The sequence below is a fragment of the Dendrobium catenatum genome, unplaced genomic scaffold, assembly GCF_001605985.2.
Source record: "Dendrobium catenatum unplaced genomic scaffold, ASM160598v2 fragScaff_scaffold_665, whole genome shotgun sequence".
NCBI classification, from domain to species: domain Eukaryota; kingdom Viridiplantae; phylum Streptophyta; class Magnoliopsida; order Asparagales; family Orchidaceae; genus Dendrobium; species Dendrobium catenatum.
This window is the reverse complement of record NW_021319127.1, coordinates 5581435-5607157: the sequence shown is the minus strand read 5'-3', so window position 1 is coordinate 5607157 and position 25723 is coordinate 5581435. Positions and strand designations below refer to the sequence as shown.

At 38.0% G+C, this 25723-nt stretch overlaps 1 protein-coding gene across 1 annotated transcript; it reads left to right on the top strand.

The window, feature by feature from the left end:
- Positions 1-566: 566 nt before the first annotated feature.
- LOC110104696 (cytochrome P450 72A15) lies at positions 567-25723 on the top strand. The gene is made up of 5 exons (XM_020833920.2): positions 567-998; positions 2175-2395; positions 2518-2762; positions 23664-24051; positions 25008-25723. The coding sequence occupies exons 1-5, from the start codon at positions 689-691 to the stop codon at positions 25437-25439; spliced, it is 1596 nt and encodes a 531-aa protein (XP_020689579.1). The 5' UTR covers positions 567-688; the 3' UTR covers positions 25440-25723.

Genomic DNA, 25723 nt, shown 5'->3' with positions numbered 1-25723 from the left:
GTTTTATGAGAGTGATATGGCTAGTAAATTGAAAGAAGATCACGGGTAAATTGAAATTGGTTTTAATGGATAGACGATGTTGAATCCCTTGATCACGGTAGATACTCAAGAAAGCTATTAGGCTTGAAGAATTATAGGCAGTTACGGATATACCTATGCCCGACCATAATCATCAAAACATCCACTGTAGCCACCATCGGAACTTTGTCCGATCTTGAAAAGAAGTAGGTTGTGACTGATTGGACGGATTGAAATTAACATACGAGATATTCAAATTTCATTCGGGACGATTTTTTTTTATTGCTTATTAAAAAGGTGTTTTAGTAAAAAAATTTAGCCTCAATCTCTACGATGGAGCACTGATTTTCCCATGAAAAATTTTGATTCTCCGTTTAACCGTTTAGTCTTATATCATTAATATTAAATTTAGAAAATTAACATTAATGATTATTTAATATAATTTAAAATTTTAAATATTGTATAGATAAATATTAAAAATTAATTATTAGATAATTCTTACGAATTGTGTGGTATGTATGTAAATTCGCGTACGTCATTTTGAACAGTTTAGAATTCCAGTCAATCTACCGCAAGCCCGCAACACTCCTCCCCGTCTATTTGATACTCCTTGCTCAACACAGATTTCGAACCACAGCTAAGAAGCTGGAAGAGTGGACTGCGGCAAGGAATGGGAGCAAGCGGTACGTTTAGGGTCTTATCATCGGAGATGACGCCGGCGGCAGCGGCGGTGGCGGCGGCGATGGCGGCTTTGCTGCTGTGGGTTTCATGGTCGGCCACATGGCTATGGTGGGCCCCTCGACGTCTCGAGCGATCTCTACGGGCTCAGGGTCTCCTCGGAACTCGCTACTGCTTTCCCTCCGGTGACCTAAAGGAGAACGCCCGCCTCATCCGCGAGGCTCTGATTAAGCCGCTCCCTCTTTCTCACTGTATCATACCCCGTGTTTCTCCGTTTCTTCACCGAGTCATCAATCAATGTGGTATTTAATCGCGTAGCATAGCTACGCACTATTCTCCCTTTTTAGGCCTTTTTTAGGAATTTATTCGACATGGAAAAATAAAATCCTCTCAGGATGGGAAAATTACTTTAACTTCGCTTTTACTGTGTAAACAAAGAGAAATTCGGATGATTCTTTCTATCAGATGTCCGAACCTAATAATTTGCCCTCATGATGGGTTTAAAATTTGATCCCATGACAATTTTGTTATTCATAAAATATTTATTCTGTAGCTGATATATAAATATTTTAATATTTTTTTTTTATTTTTCTTATATCTCACATCATTTATTTTCATTATAATTACTTTTCTCTCTCTCTCTCTCTCTCTATATATATATATATATATATATGCGTCCCACGCATAAAAATTGGATCAAATATCCGGACAAATTTATTTTTCTTTTGATGAATGGTTATATAATATACATTATTCTGTTCTAATTTATTCAAGATATTTAAGTTATATTTAAAAAAAAAAAGCTTCATTACATGTAAAGATGCAGGATTGACCTTGTGCAAATTCGTATTCTGCAAATCTTCCATAAATGATATGATGAGAAAGATGCTGGAATCAATATTTTAAACCTAATTTATATAAATGACTCCTTAACTTGCTAGCAAATAGAGAAAACGAAGATTTTGTTTTCACTTAAATTTTATTTGAAAATGAATATATTCATTATTTTGGGCCTTTGAGATGCTTTTGAGGGAGCTTGTGGAGAATAAATACAATATTGATTTCTGACAATGTCCAATCCAAATGATGGAATATAGTAAATTTTTATTTTGGGTGAATAAATTCACTATTCTGGAAAATGTGTTTCTAGCTTTAAACAATTAAAAAATGAGTACATAGAAAGAGATGATTTTGAATAGGTGCCATAGAGATTTGAAACAGAATTAAAGTTGGGCAGCACTCTGGGGAATTCGATTATATCTCATGACCTTACTCTTTCGTTGTGCTTGACATTCAATCATACTACAGAGCTGTAAAGCAGTCCTTTTTCGTGAACCTTGGACATGTTTTCTTAGAAATGCTTCTACTTTCTGTTTGCTGATATGTATTTTTTATCCTAAAGTGGTTAAAAATAAGTTCTTTTTAAGTGTCCCTTCAACTGGAACCGACCAATCGGTATCATTTTGATCTGCAAACAGGTAAATTCTGCATTACATGGATTGGGCCGATTCCCAGAGTCACCATCATGAATCCTGATTTAGTGCGTGAAATTCTATCCACCAAGTTTGGCCACTTTGAAAAACCAAAGATTAATCCTCTGGGGAAGCTGTTGGTAACTGGACTTGTAAGTTATGAGGGTGAAAAATGGGCTAGACACAGGAGGATTATTAATCCAGCGTTTCATATAGAGAAGCTGAGGGTAAGAAAGAAATCCTAGACTACGATCCTTCTTCTTTTTGAGCCATTTAATGTTTAAAGGAAAAGTTCGTACGTTTTAGTCATAATTTTTTCATCTTCTAAATGATTTTTAATGGTTTGCAGCGGATGCAGTCAGCATTCTCCTCTTGTTGTAGGGAATTGATCGAAAGGTGGGAGAAATTAATTGATCATGATGGAACATGCGAGCTGGATGTTTGGCCTGAATTCCAAAATTTAAGTAGTGATGTTATCTCAAAAACAGCATTTGGTAATAGCCATGAGGAAGGAAGGCGTATATTTCAACTCCAGACAGAGCAATCTCAACTTCTTATTCTGTCTTCTCAAAATGTATACATTCCAGGCTTCAGGTATGACACACTTGGCCAATTGTTGAATTGCATATTTGCATTATAATATATAACTAAATGTACTTGAAACGATATTACAAAATCATCTTGATCGGGCACGAATCTCGAGGCAAAAAACTAGTTGGGAGCTTCAAAAATTAATTTCGGGAGCATATGAACTCCGATTTCAGCGAGCTTACAGTCAAACTGAGCGTCTCGGAAATACGAACCCAACGACACCAAGATCAACCCAAGATTTCTTATTATTCTTGCTAGAGAATTTCAAGAATTTTATATCATATGTGTATATATTTTACAGCTAGTGCACTCTCAAATTTATTGAAAGATGTGACATAACGAATATTGCTTGCTCAAGTTTACGGAAATAGCTTTTCATTTGAACTTCCACTTTTCTTTTTGTTGCATCTTAGCCTAGCATACTTTCTTTTCAAGGCTATTTGATTTAGATCTACAAGACAAAATCTAAAGATGATATGCCCTTATGTTGTTTCTTTTTTATTATATTAAATATAGGTTAAGTGAATTAACAGAATATGCACTGCTAAAGAGCCAATAATTTTTTTTAGGCGTTCCATTAAAAATTTTATGAGCTTAAGTATGCGAAGAATTTTTTTCTGGCCCTTTATGATATGTTTGACGTGGAACATCTTAGTTATAATAGAGCATAGATTTAGTATACTTTTAATTTTTAGAATATTCTATTTGCTTTATAAATAGTTGAGGTTAGGTGTAAGGGGAATGAAGAATATTATATCCTTTTAAGCCTTGAGCTTGTGTTTCTTCCCCGATTTTTGTGTGTTTCTTCTAGCAGATTCTTTCTTCTATCGATCCACTGTAGTTGTTGGTATCAGAACTTGAAGATCGTAAAGAATGGAGGACTGCAGAAGAAGATGTGCTGTTGACCATGATCGAAGCCGAAAAAGATATGTTGTCGATGGCGATTGACACCAAAGAAGTTGGGTTGTTGATGATGATTAAAGCCATGAAACTTTTTGGGCAGCTCAAGTGAATGCATCACTTGATTGGTTGGATGATTTATGTTCTAATTTCATTCATTTTGTAGAGAGAATACACATGTAGGAAACCATATTAGTGCCTTCGCTCCTATGCACCTCGAGCGCGTCCGCGCGAGTGTTTCTGCTTCAACGCGATTCTGCCCCCACCCCCACTTCACTGTCGCTACAACTCCCACTCTGCTCCTGTGATCCCACGCCCCAAATACCAGCCCCGCTCTAATGTGATTCCGCCCCCACCCCCACTTCACTCCCACTTCCGCTCCCACTTCACTCATGTGATCCCGCATCCAACTTCTCTCTCACGCGCGATCTGCGCTTGCGTTATGCCACTGTTTAGGAAGAATCTAAGGGAGAGAAGAAGGATTCACTTGATCAACAATCAGTGCGGCCCGTCCTTAGCGTGCCTCCCACATCACCTCTACTCTCTACCATCCCTGATGTTAGGTTCTCCCCATTAACACTTTCGAGACTGCCTACCTCAAATTGAAGCTCGCCGCCAAACCTTCGAGCTCCTCCAATTCACCGTTTTCCCCTTCTCAATTTGTGGTTCAAAGAGTTGAAGAAGCCAGGAATAGATAGAGAAAGTTTTGATCAAGGATGCATACAGTTACTTCAAAAAATCCATCTTTAGTCCATTCAATTTTCAAGGAAAGAAAAAGTCAAGGAATACCCATTTGAGGAAAGCATGCAAAGATACTAGCTAAGAATAAGATAGGTTTCTTGTTCAATCTCTAAGGAAACTCGTATTAGCTGGGGAAGCTTATGGTTCAAGGTCAGGCATGAGTGTAGACATCTGCAGTGAAAAGTAGGATCAGTTAGTTTTTGAGATTGTGGAACATATCTCTGATAACCTAGTACCTATACTTATCCCTAATAATGGAGGACAGACCAAGGCAGTGCGTGTTGTGTTAACCAACTCAGAAATGGATAAGAAGGTTCCTCTTGACAAAAATTCAGAATCTTGAAGATGAGTAGAATCTCAAACTCAGGGGATTCCATCAAGTCATTGATTTCATCTCAAGCTCTAACAAAATAATTGTTTCCCACAACTGCCTCCATGATTTCACCTTTATTCATGAGAAGTTTCTCGGTCTGTTACCTGAAACGGTGTCATAATTTTTGTGCTCATCATGTGATTGATCTTAATCATTTGTTGAAGGAGTTTGGATCTTTAAGGAACGAAAAAAAAAAAACCTAGTGTCCTAAGTTATTTAAAAAGGTAGCATTTTGTGCCAATGTAACTTGAAGTTTTTGAGCAAGCTGAAGATGGGAACAAGATCCATGGAAACAATGTGCTTAAGTTAGCAATTTTATTGTTAAGTTGAATATGTTGTTAAAGAATGCTCTTTCAAGGCGATCTGCACGCGAGCACACTAGATCAATTAAAGATTATGCAAATATTTTCAATTCAACATCCCTAATACTTCATGAACCTGGTCATGATGATGAGACTAGCTGGTGGATTGATACTTGATGCAGGACTAAATATTAAATGCAGTTAATTCATATGAAATTTGCACAACTCTTAATTAGAATAATCAAAGAACAAGACTAGTAATAGTTCAAAACAACGAATCAAAACAAATAAGGGGTCACATCCGCTTAGGCTAAATTACACATCCAGAGAGTGGGAAAAGCTTTCAAAATAATTAGTAAATCACTTAATGTCGTAGTAGTAGTTTCAAAATAATTCCTAATCTAACAATGAAAATTAGTAAGCATAAAGGCACGCTCAAAAACCCTATGTTTACTAAGCTTAGCAGTAGCAGGGAGAGTCGTCATTCGTGACTACAACCAAGCACAAGATAGAGTTAGACTAGAGAAATATAATAAAAAGGGGAAAAAAGAACCTCTCGTCAATGAGTGGTGGAGATCCTCCACTCGACGCTTCGAAGTGCTCGTCGATTGCTTCCACTAAGGTGTCCAGAATACATCCAAGTAGTCCTCGACGGTATGATCAATCCTTGGATTCACGTCGAAGAAGGTTGATCGTAGAATATCGGTGAAGCCGTCCTCGTCCCAAGTTAAGCCGTATTCAGTTGCGGGATCTGCCATTTATGGATGCTAGGTAACAAATCTCCTCTCCGAAATCTGAGAGTAATTACATATTTCATTCCCAAAACCTGAGAGAAATTTCAGATTTCTTTCTTGAAAGAATAGAGGTTGGGAGAGGATTTGGGGTTTAGAACTCAATAGAGGAGTTGATGATGGAGAGGTGATTTGGAAGAGAAGCAAACCCAAGATGGGGCCTTGAGGATTTCGGCCAGCAGCAGGTTAGCTTCAAAATCTTCCCAAAGAGGGGCAATGTATCGTGGACAGATTTTGGGAAAATCCAGTAAGGGGCCGCGGTATTGGGGGGGGGGGTGGAATTAGGTATTTATTTCCTAATCCTACTCTCAGATTTTGGAAAATAATTAAAGGCTTGGGCTTTAAAAGTTTCGGCTATCATGAGATGGGAATTATTTCTAAAGAGAAGAAAGTGGTATTTAGGAAAGGTTTCCTAATCCAAGCCCAATGGGGAGGGGCCGGCGGAAGTAATGGGGAGAAGGATTAGAGCAATTAATTATTGCTTGCTAATTTGGGATACGTAAATTGGGAAAGGCAATTTTAAATCCCAATCAATTATGAATTGATTGGAGAGAATTTAGGAGACTTTCCTAAAATAGATTTTGTAGATTAGGAAACATTTTGAATTTTAAATCACTTGGATTTGAATTCAAAGCTAGTTCCAAATATTGTTAAATCTATAATAGGAAATAAAGGAAGAAAGGGAGGAAGGGGAAATCCCCAATGAGGCCGGCGACTAGGATTAGGTGGCCATCGGTTTTGGAAGATGGGAGACGGGGTTGGTTGGGTGGAGTTTGGCCGTGGAGCTGAATGGGGTGGTCGGATGGGGCGAATGCGGCTCGGGTGAGGGGAGAAGTCGGCGGCTGAGGTAAGGGGAAGGGAGGGAGAACCAAGAGCCACCGTTGGTGACTGTTGGGTATGATGGGTGGCCTATCCTAGGCTCCACCAAGCTCTCTAACTCTCTCTCAAGCTCTCACAAAAGTTTCAAGAAGACAAGTGCAGAAAAATTTTTCTTAATAATTCATTAACCTCAAAACATAAGACATGAGGCAATAAATAGCCAAGTACAAGGACTCAAGAAAAATAAAAGTCAATCTTGCCCTTTGGGCTTACGTACGATATTCCCCACTAAAAGGGTACAACTGGAAAAATAATAAAAACAAATACATGATACACGAAAATAGAAAAATACATGAATAGGAAAATAACATAAATACTCAGAAATATAAGGACTCAATCGTGGCCTTAGATCGCTCTGATAAACCTTTCATGAGTTGATGTCCCCATCATTCTCCCGGGGTGAGAGAAAACTCGACTCCGTCGAGTAAGTATCTTTGGTTCTCTCGTAGATCTCTAGTGCATCTGGGTCAATCTGTTGCAACTCCTCGCGATCTAGCCACATATCCTCTGACTCGGGCTTTCTTTTCCACCTGATCAAATACCTCCTTCGTCCACCTTCTCTTGTGGATATGATCTCATCACTTAGGATTGCCTCCATCTGCTCTGCCAAGGTTTAAAATTGCATAAATAAGCCTTGAGGCGGTTTTCATCCGTGAGGCGAGGCGTAAGTCTTGAGGCGGTCTGAGGCATAGCCTGACGGATGCAGAATTGCATAAATGAGAATTTAAGGATTTCAGCAGGTAAATAATAGCAAGATTCTATCATACAATAAAAGCATCTAAATGACAAGTGGAATTAGTGGAAATTAAAAAAACAGATGCAATAAAAGCATGTTCCAAAGTACAAAACCACAAAATTATAGTCTATCAGAACTCTCAAATACAATTAAGAAGAAACATATAAAATCCAATCATATCTCATCACTACATGGGTCTTTAAGGGAATCTTCTTCTCCAATTGTATCTATGAATGTCATATCTTAATCATCTTCAATATGACTCACTTTTCTCTTTCCTGTTCAATAAGAATGATCATTAATTCATTATCATGTTAATTGCTCACTTGATGTAAATATAATGCAATAACATATAAGTTGTGAAATATCTTTACTTGATTATTATGCTGCAAAGTTAGTGGATGTGTGTGGTGTGGTGCTAGTGGATGTGCCCACTTGATCTGCTTCGTCCCTCAAGACATCCACACTTAGATCCTCTAGCTGTAAGTCTGATAATGGCAAATCTGTCTCATCATCTATGACCACTTATTATCAGATGACACATCATCACACACCAACGGGTCCTCATCATCTTTCAACCCCTTATTCCTTAACCTCCTATCTCTTAACCTCTTGTTGTGCATAATATATACAAGGGAGTTCATTCTGAGTGTTGATAGCCGATTTCTTCTCTTTGTTTGTACTTGACTATATGTACTCCAATTTCGCTCACACCCAGAAGAAGAACAAGTGAGGCCCAAAACTCTTACAGCAAAACTGTAACTCAGAGGTGGAATCACCAAATTAGATCTACCATTCAACTGTTTTCAAGAAGAAAAATGATAATCAGAACTTAATAAAGTGTCTTGCATTTACCAAAATAAGTATACATGGAGATCGTTTGGCAATCGTTGATTTTGCTGCATGCAGACCGAAAAAATCCTCTTTATTCAGAAATAAAACAAGTTGTAAATCTGCAAGCTCTTTATCTGTCTGCTCCGGTATTAGTCGTTCCATGCAAAGTTCGTAAGTTGTTTGCATGGGAAGATACCGAGTGCTACCGAGCATGTACCTAACTGTATCGAGCATGTACCTAGCGGTACTGAGAGGTACCGAGCATGTACCTAGCAGTACCGAGCAAATACCTAGCTGTACTGAGCATATACTTAGCGGTACCGAGCATATACTGAGCGGTACCGAGCATATACTGAGTGGTACCGAGCATGTACATAGCGATACCGAGCATGTACATAGCGGTACCGAGCATGTACCTAGCGGTACCGAGAACTATGACCCTAGATTTCCTATAAGTTGAAAAATCAAACCCTAAACTTAAAAAGAACCTTAAGAACACTTGAAGAAGTGATGTAGAGGGGAGGTCGGAAACAAATGACTCACCGGCGAGAGGCGGCGCCGGCGAGAGAGGTGGCGGAAACGTGCGGGAGAGCCGAATCGGGCGTCTGCGTGCTTCCTGCGCTGCTTCGTTTGACGTCTTTGGTCGGGTAAGTGGGTCTTTGGAAGGGTAAGTGGTTATAAGGAAGAATTTAAGAGGTTTTTTAAGTAAGTGGGCCCCCATATTTGAGGTGTACGCCTCAAAGAAAATTGCGCAATAACGCTAGTGAGGCGCGCCTCACTCCACCTAAGGCGTACGCCTTATGATGCCTAAGAATTGCGTAGGCTTTGAGGCTATTTTGAAGCAAATTGTGCAAAGGCGCGCCTCGAGGCGTGCCTCAGATTGCACAATTTTAAACTATGTGCTCTGCCATGGGTAATTTAGGAATATCTGATAGTGGAGGTAGGTTTGAGATCTCATAGGGTGGGTTCACACAAGACTATTTTATCAGTGGATTTGGCAGGTTGAAATCAGGACCTTCATATGCCAGTAAGTCTTCTATGTTAAAAGAGGGATTTATATTAAAATCTGCAGGTAGATCTATTACATAGGCATTATCGTTAATTTTCTTAAGTATTTTGAAAGGTTCCGCACTCTTGGCTTGCAACTTCTTAACTGTTCCCGACGGGAGCCGTTCCGGACGAATCCGCACCATCACGGAGTCACCAACCTCAAAAGTTTTAAAGCGTCGTTTCAAATCTGCTTGTAGTTTATATTCATTATTATTCCTTTCAATTTGTTGTGCAAATTTCTTATGAAGCTCATGCAAATGAGATGCAAATGATGATACAGACTCAAAAATCCTAAACCTAGAACACATGGGTATTAGTTCTAACGACTATTTAGGTTTGAACCCGTATATAATTTCAGAAGGACTCAGACTCGTGGTCTGGTTAATGGAATTATTATAAGCAAACTCAGCAGTGGCTAGGATGGAATCCCAATCTCTAATGTGCTCAGCAACCAGGGACCGTAACTAATTATCCAAACTCCTATTAACTACCTCGGTCTGACCATCAGTCTGTGGGTGAAAGGCAGTGAAAAATTACAGTTTGGTGCCCATTTTCATCTACAAGATTTTTCAAAAATAGCTAGTGAACTTCACATCCCTATCCGATACAATGGTTTCAGGTAAACCAAGTAGACAAACGACCTCATTGAAGTATAACTTCGCAATGTGAGAGGCATCAGATGTTTTGGAGCAAGGAATAAAGTGTGCCATTTTGGAAAACTGGTCAATTACAACACAAATGGCATCATGCCTACGGAGTGTCTTGGGCAGACCTAAGATAAATTCCATACTAACATCCTGCCAAGGACAACTGGGGACAGGTAGGGGAGTGTAAAGACCAGTGTTCTGCTTACGTTGCTTGGCCAGTTGGCAGGTGTGACACCGACTGACCAGCCGACCAACATCTCTCTTCAGGCTGGGCCAAAAGAAGCGATACTCCACGGATTCGATAGTCTTGTCCCGTTCAAAGTGCCCAGCGAGGACTTCGACGTGGAGTTCCCAGACCAGAATTTCCCTAAAGGAGGTGCTCGGGATACAAAGCCTCTGGGCTTTGAAAAGTCTCCAATTGGAAATCGTCCACAAAGCACGTGCTGCTTGTAGACAAGAGATTGTAGGTCTCCTTGAAGTCGGGGCATTCCAAATAATCCCTCTTTTTTTGGTCAAATCCTACGACTTCTGCTCTCATTTCAGTGGTGGTCATCATACGATGATTGAGAGCATCGGCAGCCTTATTTTCAACTCCCGCCTTATGTTTAAGGGTGTACGTATATTCCTGAAGGAACTCAACTCATCGACCATGATGACGTGCATTCAATTTCTTTTGAGAGTTGATATAACGTAGAGCTTCGTGATCCAAGAAAATGATGAACTCTTGCGGGAGCAAGTAGTGTCGCCAATAACAAAGAGATTGGATCACGGCGTAGAACTCTTTGTCATACGTGGAATAATGTTGCCGAATATCATTTAGCTTTTCACTGAAGTAAGCTACTGGGTGACCTTTCTGGGAGAGGACATCTCCAATTCCGACCCCCGAAGCATCGCAAGTCACTTCAAAGACTTTGGAGAAATCAGGAAGTCGCATCACTGGGGCTTTCACCATCTTTTGTTTGATCTCATCAAAAAGCTCGGGTGGTGGCCGGGGTCCAGTGAAAATCACTCTTATTTAAACAATCAGTGATATGAGATACTATAGTGCTAAAGTTTCGAATGAATCTCCTATAGAAGGTGGCTAATCCGTGGAAGCTGCAGACTTCCTGGATGTTCTGAGGGATAGGCCACTTCACAATGGCCCTCACCTTCTCGGGGTCTGCGGAAAACCCTAGGGCTGAAACGATGAAGCCCAGGAAAATGATGCGATCTAAAAGGAAGGTACATTTCTTAGGATTGTCATAAAGTTGCTCCTTCCTTAAGACCTCACAAACTTGCCTCAAGTGGCCTAAGTGCTGACTAATCGACTGATTGTAGATAAGAATGTCGTCAAAGTAGATGATGACAAACTTTCCCATAAATGGGCGCATCACTTGAGTCATGATCCTCATGAAAGTACTAGGGGCATTACTTAGCCCAAATGGCATGACTAACCACTCGTAGAGACCATCCTTGGTCTTGAAGGCAGTTTTTCACTCGTCTTCGGGTCGGATCTGAATCTGATGGTACCCACTTTTAAGATCAATTTTGGAGAATAGTGTGGCACCCATCATCATATCGAGCATATCATCAAGCCTGGGTATAGGGAATTGATATTTGACGGTGATCTTGTTAATAGCACGACTATCAGCACACATTCTCCACGATTCGTCATTCGGGGTGAGAAGGACCGACACCGCACAAGGACTCAGACTCTCCTTAATGAAACCTCGTTGAAGTAACTCGTCAACCTGCTTCTTAAGTTCTACATGTTCCGTGGGGCTCATGCGATATTGTGGCAGGTTCGGGAGGGAGGCTCCAGGGATGAAGTCTATGGCATGCTGAATGTCTCTAAGAGGTGGAATCTAATCTGGAAGATCATCAGGAAAGACATCAGTATACTGCCCTAAGATAGGCTGCACTTCCTGAGGAATGGGCTCGTCAGATTCGGTGGGAATCTCACGGCCTACTAAGGCATAAATAGGGGCGCCTTGAGCAATCTCAGCAGTTACAACCTTGGCGGTGACAAGGTTTACTCCTTTCTTAGATTTGACTGGGTTGGATTTCGTGTCATCCGTAACCCGGGGCTGCGATGACAATAGCTTAATCTTTTTGCCTGCATGTTCGAATATGCAGGTGTTCGAATGCCCAAAAATGTGGACATCGTTATCGTAGATCTAGGGACGACCTAACAAGATTTGTCCAACATTCTTCGTCAACACATCGCATCAGACATTCTCCTTATATGTGGAAGAGGAGATGGACACGTGGCTTCGTTCCTTCACCTCCAAGGCAGTGTAGTTGACCCACGCTACCTTATACGAGTTGGGGCGAGGAACGACAGACAGACCTAATTAGGATATCATGCTGGAGGAAACAACATTTATGCAGTTACCACTATCCACGATGACTTTGCAGTTTTTGTCTTTGATCTTGGTGTAGGTATGAAAAATCGAGGTCCTACGCCAGTCATCCGTGGGTGTCGGGTGGGATAGCTCGCATCTCACCACGCAGATGGGAGAGGTATCCAATTTCTGAAGGCAATGGAGGAGCGCAGTGTCATCATCCTCCTCGAAGTATTCGCCTTCTTCCTTGACTTGGTGGATCTGATCAACCTCGTGCTCGAGATCGTCCTGAGTAATCTCCTCGATGATCGAGACTTTGTGAGGACTGGAACACTGAGAAGCGATATGCCCATACCCCTGACATCGAATGCACTTAGTCCCGAGACTGGACAGAGGGGTATCCGAGGTGGGAGGTTTGTTTCTAACGTCAGATCTAGGTGCAGTGGGACCTGTGGGTGGTCAGATTGTGTTCCCAGAAGTGGGTCGGGTAGCAAAACTGTGTGGAGTGGAACTACCGGCTGATCTGTAGGAGGGTCTAGAGTCATGTGAATGACTCGGGTGTTGTGAACGGGTCTCCTCTAGATCAAGCACTAAGCTGTAGGCATTTTTCAGTGTAGTGATGCTCCAAGCAAACAACTCATTGTGAAGATCCTGTCGCAACCCGGTACGAAACATAGATAAGATCTGCGCGGGGGTGGTAGAGGTCTCCCCTTTGCAGCAAATCAAGAAGTCATCGAAAGAGATGATGTACTTCTTCACTGGTTTGTTGCCTTGGGTCAGCTTATTCCACCTGTCCAATAGTCGGGGGAAGTATGACGAAGGCAAGTACTTCTGCTTGAGTTCCCGCTTCATGGACGGCCAATCAACAATGGGGCGCAAAGCTAACCTTCCTAGTCTCAGATATGTCATACCACTTAAAGAAACTGTCCATACCTTTGACCCAGTCCAGGAAGAGCTGGGGATCAAGTGTTCCATCAAAGGTAGGAGCATCAGTCTTAATATTTTTCATAAGTGGTGCATAAGGATCATGACGTGGGTCATGTCCGTGGTAATGTGCCCGATGATTGGCACGGTGTTGCCTCTCATCCAAGTCTGGATCATGACGTGGGTCATGTCCATGGTACGGTGCTCGATGATTGGCACAATGTTGCCTCTCATCTAGGTAGGTTTCATCCCCATACATAGAAGGTGGTCTAGATAGGGTGTAGGGAGTAGGGTGGTCTCTAGCTCGCTCAAGTGTATCAAATATCTCAGTGGTGTTCCTACGAAGCTCAGCTAGATCCGCTTGGTTTTCCTTAAGTTGCTGGCTAATGTTGTTCATTTGACCTATCAACAAGTCTAAGGTCTTTCCTAGTTGTTTCGGGTCCATTGGCAGTTACTATGGGACTCCTAACAAGACTGCGATGTAAAGGGCAACAAATAATATGGGTACAAGTGTACAACACAAAGATGCGATGCAAAAATGATAGTAAAATTAGCAGGGCAGCAATCTAACAATCTTCTTAATGACAACAGTGCAAAGATATCATGCAGAAAAGGAAACTACCAAGAATCCTAAATCATGCAAGAGCATACCATGCTCTGATACCAGATGATGCAGTACTAAATATGAAATGCAGTTAATTCATATGAAATTTGCACAACTCTCGATTAGAATAATCAAAGAACAAGACTAGTAACAGTTCAAAACAACGAATCAAAATAAATAAGGGGTCACACCCGCTTATGCTAAATTATATATCCAAAGAGTGGGAAAAGCTTTCAAAACAATTAGTAAATCACTTAATGCCGTAGTAGTAGTTTTAAAATAATCCCTAATCTAACGATGAAAATTAGTAAGCATAAAGGCACGCTCAAAAACCCTACGTTTATAAGCTTAGCAGTAGCAGGGAGAGTCGTCCTTCGTGACTACAATCAAGCACAAGATAGAGTTAGACTAGAGAAATATAATAAAAAGGGGAAAAGAGAACCTCTCATCAAGGAGTGGTGAAGATCCTCCACTCAACGCCTTCGAAGTTCTCTTCGATTGCTTCCACTAAGGTGTCCAAAATACGTTCCAAGTAGTCATCGATGGTATGATCAATTCTTTGATTCACGTCGAAGAAGGTTGATCGTAGAATATCGGTGAAGCCGTCCTCGTCCCAAGTTAAGCCGTATTCAGTTGCGGGATCCGTCATTCATGGATGCTAGGTAGGGGTGCAAACGAGTCGAGTCGAGCTCGAGTCAAGAGGTGTTCGAGCTTGACTCGTCAGCCTAATACCTAGCTCGAACTCGAGTCGAGCTCAAAAGTCGAGCTCGAGTCGAGCTCAAAAGTCAAGCTCGAGCTCGACTCGCGACATATAAACGAGCTATCGAGCCGCTCGTCAAGCCGATCGGTTTCGATTTCCCGCCCTCCATACACGTTTTCCCGCCCAGTTTCTCGGTGAGTGAGCCAGCAACAGTGCAGACTGCGGATGCCTCGTTGCACGCGGTGTTCTTTTTCCGATGGATAAAAACAGATGGCAAGCTTTTTTATTTTCTCTTTTGTAAACCTGTGACACCGACTTCTTTTGGAAATATTTTTTAAACATTTTGTATGAAACATCTTTATGTTATAAGCTAAATAAGTTATCATGAAATTGATTTATTATTGCTTGTCATTTTTAATATAATGTCACCTTAATTTTATATATTATATTAAAAAATTATTATGCCATGTCCACGCCGCACCCGTGTCCTATATTTTTAAAAAATGCCGTGTCCCGTGTTCGTGTCGTGTCGTGTCCGTGTCGTGTCCGTGTCGGTGCATCATAGGTCATCGGATTCTAGTCTCTTAAGTGGGTCTTGCTAGATGGTTGGGTATCACCCACCACAAACTTAGATTCAACATCAAATATATATGCTAATTAAAAAATTAATTTAACCCAATTTTTCAGGTGGATCAATAAAATTTTGGAGAGTTTCATTCAGTTTAGTTTACAAATTTTTTTTATTCGTCCATGCATCAAGTTTTTTTATTTGGTTATTTTGAGTGTTGAATTATGTATTTAATGTTTCCGAGATCTATTCAACAAATATAATATTTAGTTTTGGTTGGAGTCAGTGTAAGTGACTTGAAAAAAAAATATTCGGTTGAGTTCCAGCGGTGTGGGGTCAAAATCAGGTCAACCCAAAAATAATGACATAGCTATTTTATTATTTTTTTACGAAAAACTTATTTATATTATTTTTTTAAAATTTGTCTTATTGTGTTTAGTTTTGAGTGGAGTTAGCACTAATCCATCACAACTTAAATGCTTTTCATGTTGCGTCAAGTTTGGTTAGGTCGAGTAGGGTTCAAAGTTGGAATTTTTTGTCAGTTTAATAGAAAGATTTGGTTTGAGTAGTATTATATTTGTGTTTGGGCATTTTTTTATCATACCTGAATCTGACCTATGAACCCAATTGACACCCATAATAACATGTGCTTCACATCTTACATAGTTTATTTGTATTAATTGGCAAATTTTGAGTTTTGATATAGCTTTCTGGTGATTATGAAATTTTTTTATTTTGCTTCTTTGTTGATCCTATTATTCGGACACCATGGAAAAAAGATTAATATAGCGGACCCCACATAACAGGATAATGGCTTATTGTTGTTGTTATTTTGTTGATCCCTATAGATAGAAATTATAATTTTGTTTTACTATTTTTGTTTTTATACTTTTTCTTTGTTGACATCATAGTTTTGGTGTATTCTCTAGCATTTAGGTTCTTTATAAATTGCTCTCTGAGTCTGTCTTGTAGATGTCTTTCATACCCATATGTTTCTTCTAACATGACATGTACACACAATATGAACATTCTGGTGTTTAGAGTTGATAGACAGATGCTCTGTCGTTTCTCTTTACATTACTCCAGGTATGACGGTTTACTCAATCTCTATCACCTACACTAGAGTTGTTTGTTAGTCTCTAATAGCTCAATATGCCTTAAGCTTTGAGCATTTCTTTTTACCGTCCTAGTGAAACCCTATTGAACATTTCTTAAGCCATCCTAATTTATCTATGACCCAAGCTTGTCTCTGACCTGTCTGTGACAAGATCAGTGCATTGAACTCTTAGAGTATATTGGTCTAAAATTAATCTTCTATTGCAATAAATCAATATCATTCCAACTCAGTATCCCCTAATTTCTTATCTCTTCCCATATAAAAAATCAACAGCTAACAATCATCTTTTTTAAAAATCAATGGGCAAATCTTCTATAACTATTTTGTTATTTCTAATTAATTGTCCCATGGTCTCATTATTCCAAAAAAAGTTGTGAATGACAGCTACAAAAAAATATGCTCATCCATTCATTCCATTCCATTTCATCTTGGGATGTCAAAGAAAAAGCACAATGCTCATTAACTGTGCGTGGTCGGCTCGATAACAATGCAAATTCAATTTAACAACTGCTCCTGTTCAGCTTGTTTGATAAATTAGATGTGCTTGAGCAAAATTTTTTCAACTTTTTTACTTAATAAGCCAACAAGAAAAGAGCTTGTTTGATTGTGTTTGGCTCTTTAAGAGTTTTATATAAATACTTAAATATATTTAGAAAGAAACTTGAGGCTTTAACCATTTGCGGGACTGGAATAATAGGTTTATTATTATTATTTTTTTCTATATGCTACTGTAAATATATAAGTGATTTTTTTATTTTAACAAATTAGCTTTCCATCATTGAATACAGAGACTGCATGAAAAGTAACAACTAATTAAAAGATTTTATATTCTTCCTAATTAATGAAATTGCTTTGTTGTGATTTGTTAAACCTCAAAGACTGTTGAAACCCAACTAACTCAGGATCTTTTTCAAGCTAGAGTTACTAATACTTTTAAATCTAAATTTGGCTGATTATATCTTCAAGAAACATAAAGAAGAAGACCCCTAATCATCCAAATCTTTGGTTGCATGTATGAATCATGCTAGAAGAAGCTTCTGATCCTTCTTCCCTCTAGCTTTTAGCTGAAATCACAAGCATGGTACTCATCTCCTTCTCAATGAACTGCAAGATCTCAATCTCCTTTGCACTCGATTCCGCATGGTAGAGAGCTCTTCGATTCCTACACTCAGTCATAGCCCTAGTTTCACCTCCTCCCGACAGCTGATGACAGTTCGCTCCTTCAATCTATTTGCCTATATCTATCTTAGCCGAAGGTCTTACCTGCTATAATAAGAGAAAAACAATACAAGAAATAAGCCACACTAATGGCAATATAAGAGGCTACACAAGAGGCTATAAGAGATAATATTTGTTAGCTTTAAAATAGCTTTTAAATAAAACAACTAGTGCAAATTAATAAAATAAATTTAACAACTAATATTTGATTCCTATAATTAATTTGGATTTTAATTAATAATCTCCACAATGAATCAAATATTAGATAAGCCAACCTACCTCTTTCTCCCAAAGCCTCCTTAACCAAGAGGCCTACCTACCTGAAGCATAGTGAGGTAGTGCTGGAATTTGGTTCCAGACATTACCTTGGTGAGCATGTTGGCTATATTCTTGTCTTTATTAATTTTCTGAACTTCCACAATGCCTTGATCTAGGACATCCTTGATAAAATGCAATCTTATATCAATGTGCTTTGTCCTTTCGTGAAACACCTAATAACTGACTATCACACTAGATAACTTATTTTATTTCTGTGTTTTCAAGCTCTTCCCCTTCCAATTGATGTCTTCCTTTATTTCCTCTATAGTAGCCATATACTCTGCCTCTGTTTTTGATAAAGTCACAACTCACAATTGACTGAAGATTGGATTTCCAGCTAACTGTGTTATCGTAGAGTTGAAAAATATACTCTGTCAAAGATCTACGCTTGTCTAGATTTCTTGCATAATCTGAATCCACAAAACCTGAAACCGCTCTCTACCTCAATTTTCCTTTCTATAAGTCAACCTAACACTATATGATCCTCTAAGATATCTGAAGATCCACTTAAAAACCCTCCAGTGCTCTTTTCCTGGATAAGCCATGAATCTACAAATAAAACTTGTAGCATAAGCAATATATGGCCTGGTGCAACTATAGAATACACCAAACTACCACCTGCACTCGCATAGAAATCTAAACACATATACCTATGATCTTTTTCTGTTGTTGGTGATTGCGATACAGAAAGCCTAAACTATGAACCCTGTTGAGATGAAATCGATTTGGCTGATTCCATACCGAATTTCCTTAGAACTTTCTTGATATAAATTTATTGAGGCTAATGTAATAAGCCTTTATTTCTTTCCCTTAGTATATCTATCCCAACTATACATCTATTTTGACCCAAATCCTTCATCTCAATCTGATTGTTTTGTAACTACTTTAACTGATCTTTCTTTGAAACACTATCACTGGCTATAAGCATTTTGTTGACATACAAGAAGAAAATATATTACATTGTTCTTTGAAATTTTTTTGTTATAAACACATATATCAAACGAGTTTCTTTTGTAAGAATTCTGATTCATAAATGAATTAAATTTCTTATAAGAGACTATTTTAATTCATATAAAAACTTCTTAAGGAGACCAACCTTATTTTCCTGTCCAACTTTGATAACTCCCTCTGGTTGAATCATGTAAATAACTTTCTCAAGATCTCCATGCAGAAAAGCTATTTTAACATCCATTTGTTCAAGCTCAAGATCATATATTGCAACCAATAACAAATTACTCTGATCGAAGTAAGCTTAACAACTAGTGAGAAAATCTCAGTATAATATATTTCTTCTTTCTGAGGGAAGCCCTTTGCCACTAACCTTATGTTATACCTTGTTGCCCAACATCTGAAACACCATAGTTTCTTTTATAACCTTGCCTTAAACGCTTGTTTGGTGGTTTATGCATAAGTTCCCTAGTACAATTTTTTTCCAGTAATTCCATTTATTCATTCATCACTTGATTCCAGAAACCCTTTTGATCACTGCTCATTGCTTCCTTATACAATCTAGGCTGATCATCTACTAACCTTTTCAGTAGTTATAAGAGTATATGGAATTAAGTCGGCATAACCTAAATGATTTGGTTCTTTTATGCTCCTTGTTCGATCTCTGGCTAGACTATACTTTTTTAAATTGTTTCGATCTCGCTGAGCAATAATCCTCCTAATGATCTAACCACTGATATATGCCAGTATCATCTCCAGCTGCAATTGATATGTATCATTGTTCTCTATAATATCAGTACCTTCTACGGTCTCTTAATCTCTTTCAGTAATTTGATCAATCATTACTTCCTGCTCATTGAGATGACATCTTTGCTAATGATACACTTTAATTCATCTAAAAGACAACTGTTGATTCCGTATTGGTTGTTAAACCTAAGTAATTATCCCAAGGCTAATCAAGAAAGGGGGTGAATTGATAATTTAAAAATTCTCTTAGATTTTTTTAATAGAAATCCGTTTTAAATTTTACAGCAATTTGATTTTAGATTAAAATAAGATTTTCAACCACAGTAAACAAATGACATAAAATAAATGCGAAAAATAAAAATACACACAGATTTATAGTAGTTCGGTCAAACACGACCTACATCCACTCCTTGAAGACTCCCTCTTCAGGTATTGCACTATTACCAAAGTGACTCTCATTTTGCTCCCACAGCAAGGCTGAGAAGCCTTTACAATTCCTCTCTTCCACTAATCCCCGGTGCGGCAGAGAACCGTCACCCTTTCACACCCTCAAAGTGTCGGCAGAGAACCGTCGTCGTCCTTTTACACACTCCAAATGTCGGCAGAGAACCGTCGTCCTTTCACACCCTCTAGGTGTCGGCAGAGAATTGATCTTCTTCAAAGATCTTTTCTTGAACAACTAGAAAGAAGAAAATGAAGAGTATAATTAAAAACCAAAAGAGATTATTATCTTTGAGTAACCTTGTGAACCCTTCACACTACACTTGCAAGAACTCTCTTTCAAACACTCTCCCAAACTCACTCTTTCACTTGCTCTTGAAAAATCACGAAAAACAACCATTTTCACGTCAGTTTTTAAGGATCTTTTATATGAAAGACATGAAAAATCGTCCATAAAATTGAAATTTTTCATTTTGAGCGTGTATGATTGTATGTTCGTACGTACGAACTGTTCAAAAACTGTTGCGTACGAAACTTTTGTGAATCTGTACGAAATGACTTCGTACACGATGATTGTCCAGTATGAACCAAGTTCGTACTGTATGAATAGCTAGAAAATTTTTCATATTCGTCAGGACGAAGAGGGGGCCCACATTTTCGTACTCTGGATGGCGTCTGTACGAAGACGACATCGTACAGTACAATCTGTTAAAAAAATAATGAATTTGTCGGAACAAAAAGGGACCTGTCCAATTCGTACTCTGGACGGCGTCAATATGAAGACGACATCGTACAGTACGATCCGTTCAGACAAACAATGAATTCGTCGGGACGAAAAGGGACACGTCCAATTTGTACTCTTGACGGCGTGTACGAAGACGACATCGTACCGTACGATCCGTTCAGACAAATAATGAATTCTTTGGGATGATTAGGGACCCGTCCAATTCGTACTCTGGACAACGTTTGTACGAAGGAAGTTTCGTACAGTACGATCAGTACTTAGAAAAATTTTCTACCTGCAGTTCATTTGTCCCCTCGTAGGGGAAAATAACCGAACAAATCGTCCTGTACGAAATGAGTTAATATAGTACGATTACTTTAAAAAATTTACAATTTTAAACACTCCCCCAGTGTGTGTGTGTGCACAGTTACTCAATTACAATCACTCTCTCAGACTCAATAAAATGAAAATACAGACTTCATTTACAATGAACCCTAATCTAATCTGATTTGAAGTATTCAACAATTTAGAGTATGATTTCCCTGAAATGTTAGTACACACAAACAACAAAAACAATACATTCAAAATATGTTAGAATAAATTGTAATTAAAACAATAATATTTGGAATCATAAAAAAAGCATATATGTTGCATGAATCTTAACAATCGAAAAACTAAGCTGCAACAATCTCAACACCAATATCTGTACTTTTTCACTCCATTCGGATATCATAAGAATATACCTTTCTTGGATCTTGGTTCTAGTTTTCCCTGATTGATATGAATATAAATCAAATATTAAAAAATTCTTAGATTGCTTTAATCAGCCTGTTTCCCTATCCAAACTTCTTCAGGAGTTTTGAATTCAAGAGTTGTAGACGGACTTCTATTCATCAAGTAACAAACAGTATTAAGTGTTTTCCCCAGAAATGTTTATCCATTTTTGCAAATGATAACATGCATTTGACCTTTTCTAGGAAAGTCCTGTTCATCCTTTTTGTATTACCATTCTATTTTGGAGTCATTCTTATAGTCTTATGTCAGTTAATTCCATTTTCTTTACAAAATTTAGTAAATTCATTATTCAAATATTCCAACCCATTATCTGTTCTCAACTTTTTATTTTTCTTTCTAGTCTGGTTTTCAACTAGCATGTTCTATTGCTTAAATGTCTTAAATGCTTTATTTTTATGTTTTAAAATATAAATCCAAAATTTTCTTGAAAAATTATCAATGAAGGTGATAAAGCATCTATCTCCACCCAAAGTCGAAACAAAAGCATGTCCCCAAATATCTGAATGAATGTAATTGACAGTCCCTTTAGTAAGGTTGCTCTGTAGCAAACTTTATCCGAGTTTATTTCCATAAGATGCAATGTTCACAGAAATCAATCTTATGTACATTGTCTTTTCCAATTCGTGCAATACATTTAAACCCTTCAGAATAATATGACCAAGCCAAAGATGCCAAAGCTTTGTTTGATCTATCTATATAACATTCGATGTTCCTGCTCAATTATTCATTGTTCCTCCCATTAAAGAATACAATCCATTCAGGCTCTTTCCCTTCATAATCATAATCGAACTCTGATAATCTTAAGAATACCATTCTTAGCTTTGAACTTGCAACCAAATCCATCGAGAGTACCAAGAGACAACTAATTCCCTTTCAGATCTGGCACATAACTGACTTTAGTAAGAGTCCTAATCACTCCATCATCAGTTTTAATTATAATAGTTCCAATTCCAAGGACTTTACAAGGTGTGTCATTTTTCATAATGACCTTCCCTCCATTGACTTCTTTGAACTATTAAACCAATGCCTGTTATGAGTCATATGAAACAAACAACTGAATCCATTATCCAATCTTCCTTGTTAGAATATGTAGTAACTACCAAAAACTTTGAATCCACAAATCAATTTGATGCTACTTACGTATCCCCAAATTTAACTGACCTCCCCTTACCATTCTTTTTCAGATTTGAATAATTCTTCTGGTATTGCCCTTCCTTATGAAAGTGAAAACATGTGAATTTAGTCTTAGACTTGGACATTGACTTGTTTCTATACTTGTTCTTTTATTTCTTCTCTGGTACCTCTAGCATTCAAACCTAAAGCACCCTATGATTCTTTTTCAGTTTTTGTTTCTATCTATTTAGATGTCAAAGCAATATGAACCTCTTCCAAAGACAAAGTCTCCTGAGCATATTTCATTATTTCAACAAAATGAGCATACGATTTAGGAAGTGAATTTAGGATCATTATTGCCTGATCCTCATCATCCATATTAACTCCAGGATTTTATAAATCAATATTAATTTTATTGAAATCATCAATATTATCCTGAAGACTTTTTGACTCCGACATTTTAAATCTAAACAACTTCACCTTGTAGTAGATCCTACTCTGCAAATTCTTAGTCAGATGCATTTGTTCCAATTTCAACCAGATCCCAACAACAGTTGTCTCTTTATCAACCTCACGAAGAACCATGTTGCTCAAGTTCAAAACTAGGGTATTATACATTAACTCCATGATAACTACCTTCGCATATGGATCTAAAGAACTCGATAAATTTCTCTCTCCTTCCAACGTCTTAGCAACCTTCATTTGGACCAGAATGGCTTTTATTCTTTTGGTCCAAATTGAGAAATCGGTTTTTCCATCAAACCATTAAATCTTAACCTTCGAATCCCCCGTTCTGTTTAAATTTGACGAGTGTATCTTATATCAATTTGTTAAACCTTGAAGACTGTTGAAACCCAACTAACTCAAGATCTTTTCCAAACTAGAATTATTATTCAGAAAGAAACTGCATCTCATTTCCCTGAACATGTTACTTAAAGGCCAACTCCTCATTGCATATATTAGCCAAGTCATTGTACAACTTTAATCATGGCTAAATTTATGTATTATTATTAAGCATCGTCCCCCAGTGTCTTAATAAGCATTATGCCCTGAACATTACGTATATTCTATGAATCTTAAACATAGTTATAATTTGTTATGATATCGCAGGTTTTTGCCCACCCCAGTTAATAGAAGAAGAAATCAAATTAATAGAGAGGTTCGATCCCTTCTTAGAGGCATGATTGAAAAAAGAGAGAAGGCAATCAAATCAGGAGAGAAAAATATCGATGACCTGTTGGGCCTATTGATTGAGACCAATCTCAAACAATCTGAAGAGCATGGAAATTACAAGAAAGGTGGGATGACCACAGAAGATATTATTGAAGAATGTAAGCTTTTTTACTTTGCAGGACAAGAGACAACAAGTGTTTTACTTAATTGGACAATGGTACTCTTGAGTATTTATCCAAGCTGGCAGGAAAGAGCACGTGAAGAGGTCAGGCAAGTTTTTGGTGAAAATGCACCAGACTTTGATGGTTTAAGCCGACTGAAGATTGTAAGTGATTTCTTAGTTTGTTTATTCATCTCAGAATGTTTTTGCATTCTTGGCCAGTGAAGAGAAAGTAGGTTATTTGTGCTATCAATATTTGCGTTAAATTCTTGGTTTTGGTATGTAGAAATTTATTAAAGTTTAGCTTTTGAAATTGCTTCTCTCAAACTTAATTGTCATACGGAAGAAACCAATTCATAACATTGAAGAGTGCGTCAGGTGTTTATATGCTTGTTGATGGATGGATGAATCATATTAATAAACATAATAACAACATTTGACCCACAACTTTACACACAAATAAAGAAATATTTTTCATGTTTATCTAGTATTAAATGATTAATAGAATTGCAATCTGTTCAATCTTAATTATTACGAAGGAGTGAAAAATAGAACGCATGTAAAGTTTATATTACAAATGAGCTTATTATGCTCAGAAGACCTACAAAACGCCCTTTAATTATAAAAAAGTATCAATGATACAGCGATTTAATTATAAAAAAGTATCAATGATACACCGATTAAACGCAAACCAATTTGATAAACTAGTTGATTATTTAGTGCTTGTTTCTGTTAGTAAGAAGTTAACATCAAATTGCAGATCGTAACACATCATTCCACTTGTTTCTGTTTTTTACTCTCATATCCTCGTGTTATTCTAAGTAACGCTGAATCATGGTAATATATCATTCATTAAACCTTTTTTTTTCTTTCTCATTACCAATCAGCTAAGAAACTCAAATTCACCTCATTAAGAAATCTCATTAATTGGAAAATAAAGCAAGCGATGCTCAACAAATATCAAGCTCAGCCAAGTACTAATGTAACTCAAACTCTAATTAGAACTGGCTAGTTAGCATCAAATACATCTTCAAATATGCTAGATTGTGTAATTTGGAGTACAGAATAAGAAACTTTGTAATACGCTTATGCTTTTGCTGCTAACTTCCAAATTGCTGCAGGTGACCATGATTTTGCATGAGGTTCTAAGGCTATACCCACCTATAATTCTCCTTGGCCGAATGACCTACAAGACTATGGAGCTAGGAGGTATCACTTACCCGAAAGGTGTTATACTCTCCCTTCCTGTAATCTTCATTCACCATGATCCTGAAATCTGGGGAGAAGATGCCCACGAGTTCAAACCAGAGAGATTCGCCAATGGCATATGGAAGGCAACAAAGAACAATCAGATGGCCTTCTTCCCATTTGGTTGGGGTCCTCGCATTTGCGTTGGTCAGAACTTTGCAATGTCTGAAGCCAAGATGTGCTTGAGCTTGATTCTTCAACGTTTCAAGTTCGAGCTCTCACCATCTTACATCCATTCTCCATACACTGTCATAACACTTCAGCCTCAGCATGGAACTCAGGTTGTGTTACGTAGAATAGAATGAATTACAATTATACTACATGCCCCAGCAGTATTAATACTTAAATAGTTTGATAAATCGCATATATTTGCAGTTAGAATAGTCATTTTGGGATCAACTTTTTCTCTTGTTTTACTTTGCAACTTTTCAAGAGGGGAGTGGCAATAATGTAATTATATGCGAGCTGTGTGCAATTAAAAAAATAAAACCACAATTTTTGTTTATGCTAAAGGTCGGTATGTCATTTTGCATGTATCAATCAATATTGAAAAACAGACGTTGAGGCCAAAAAAGGTGTTGGGAAACAA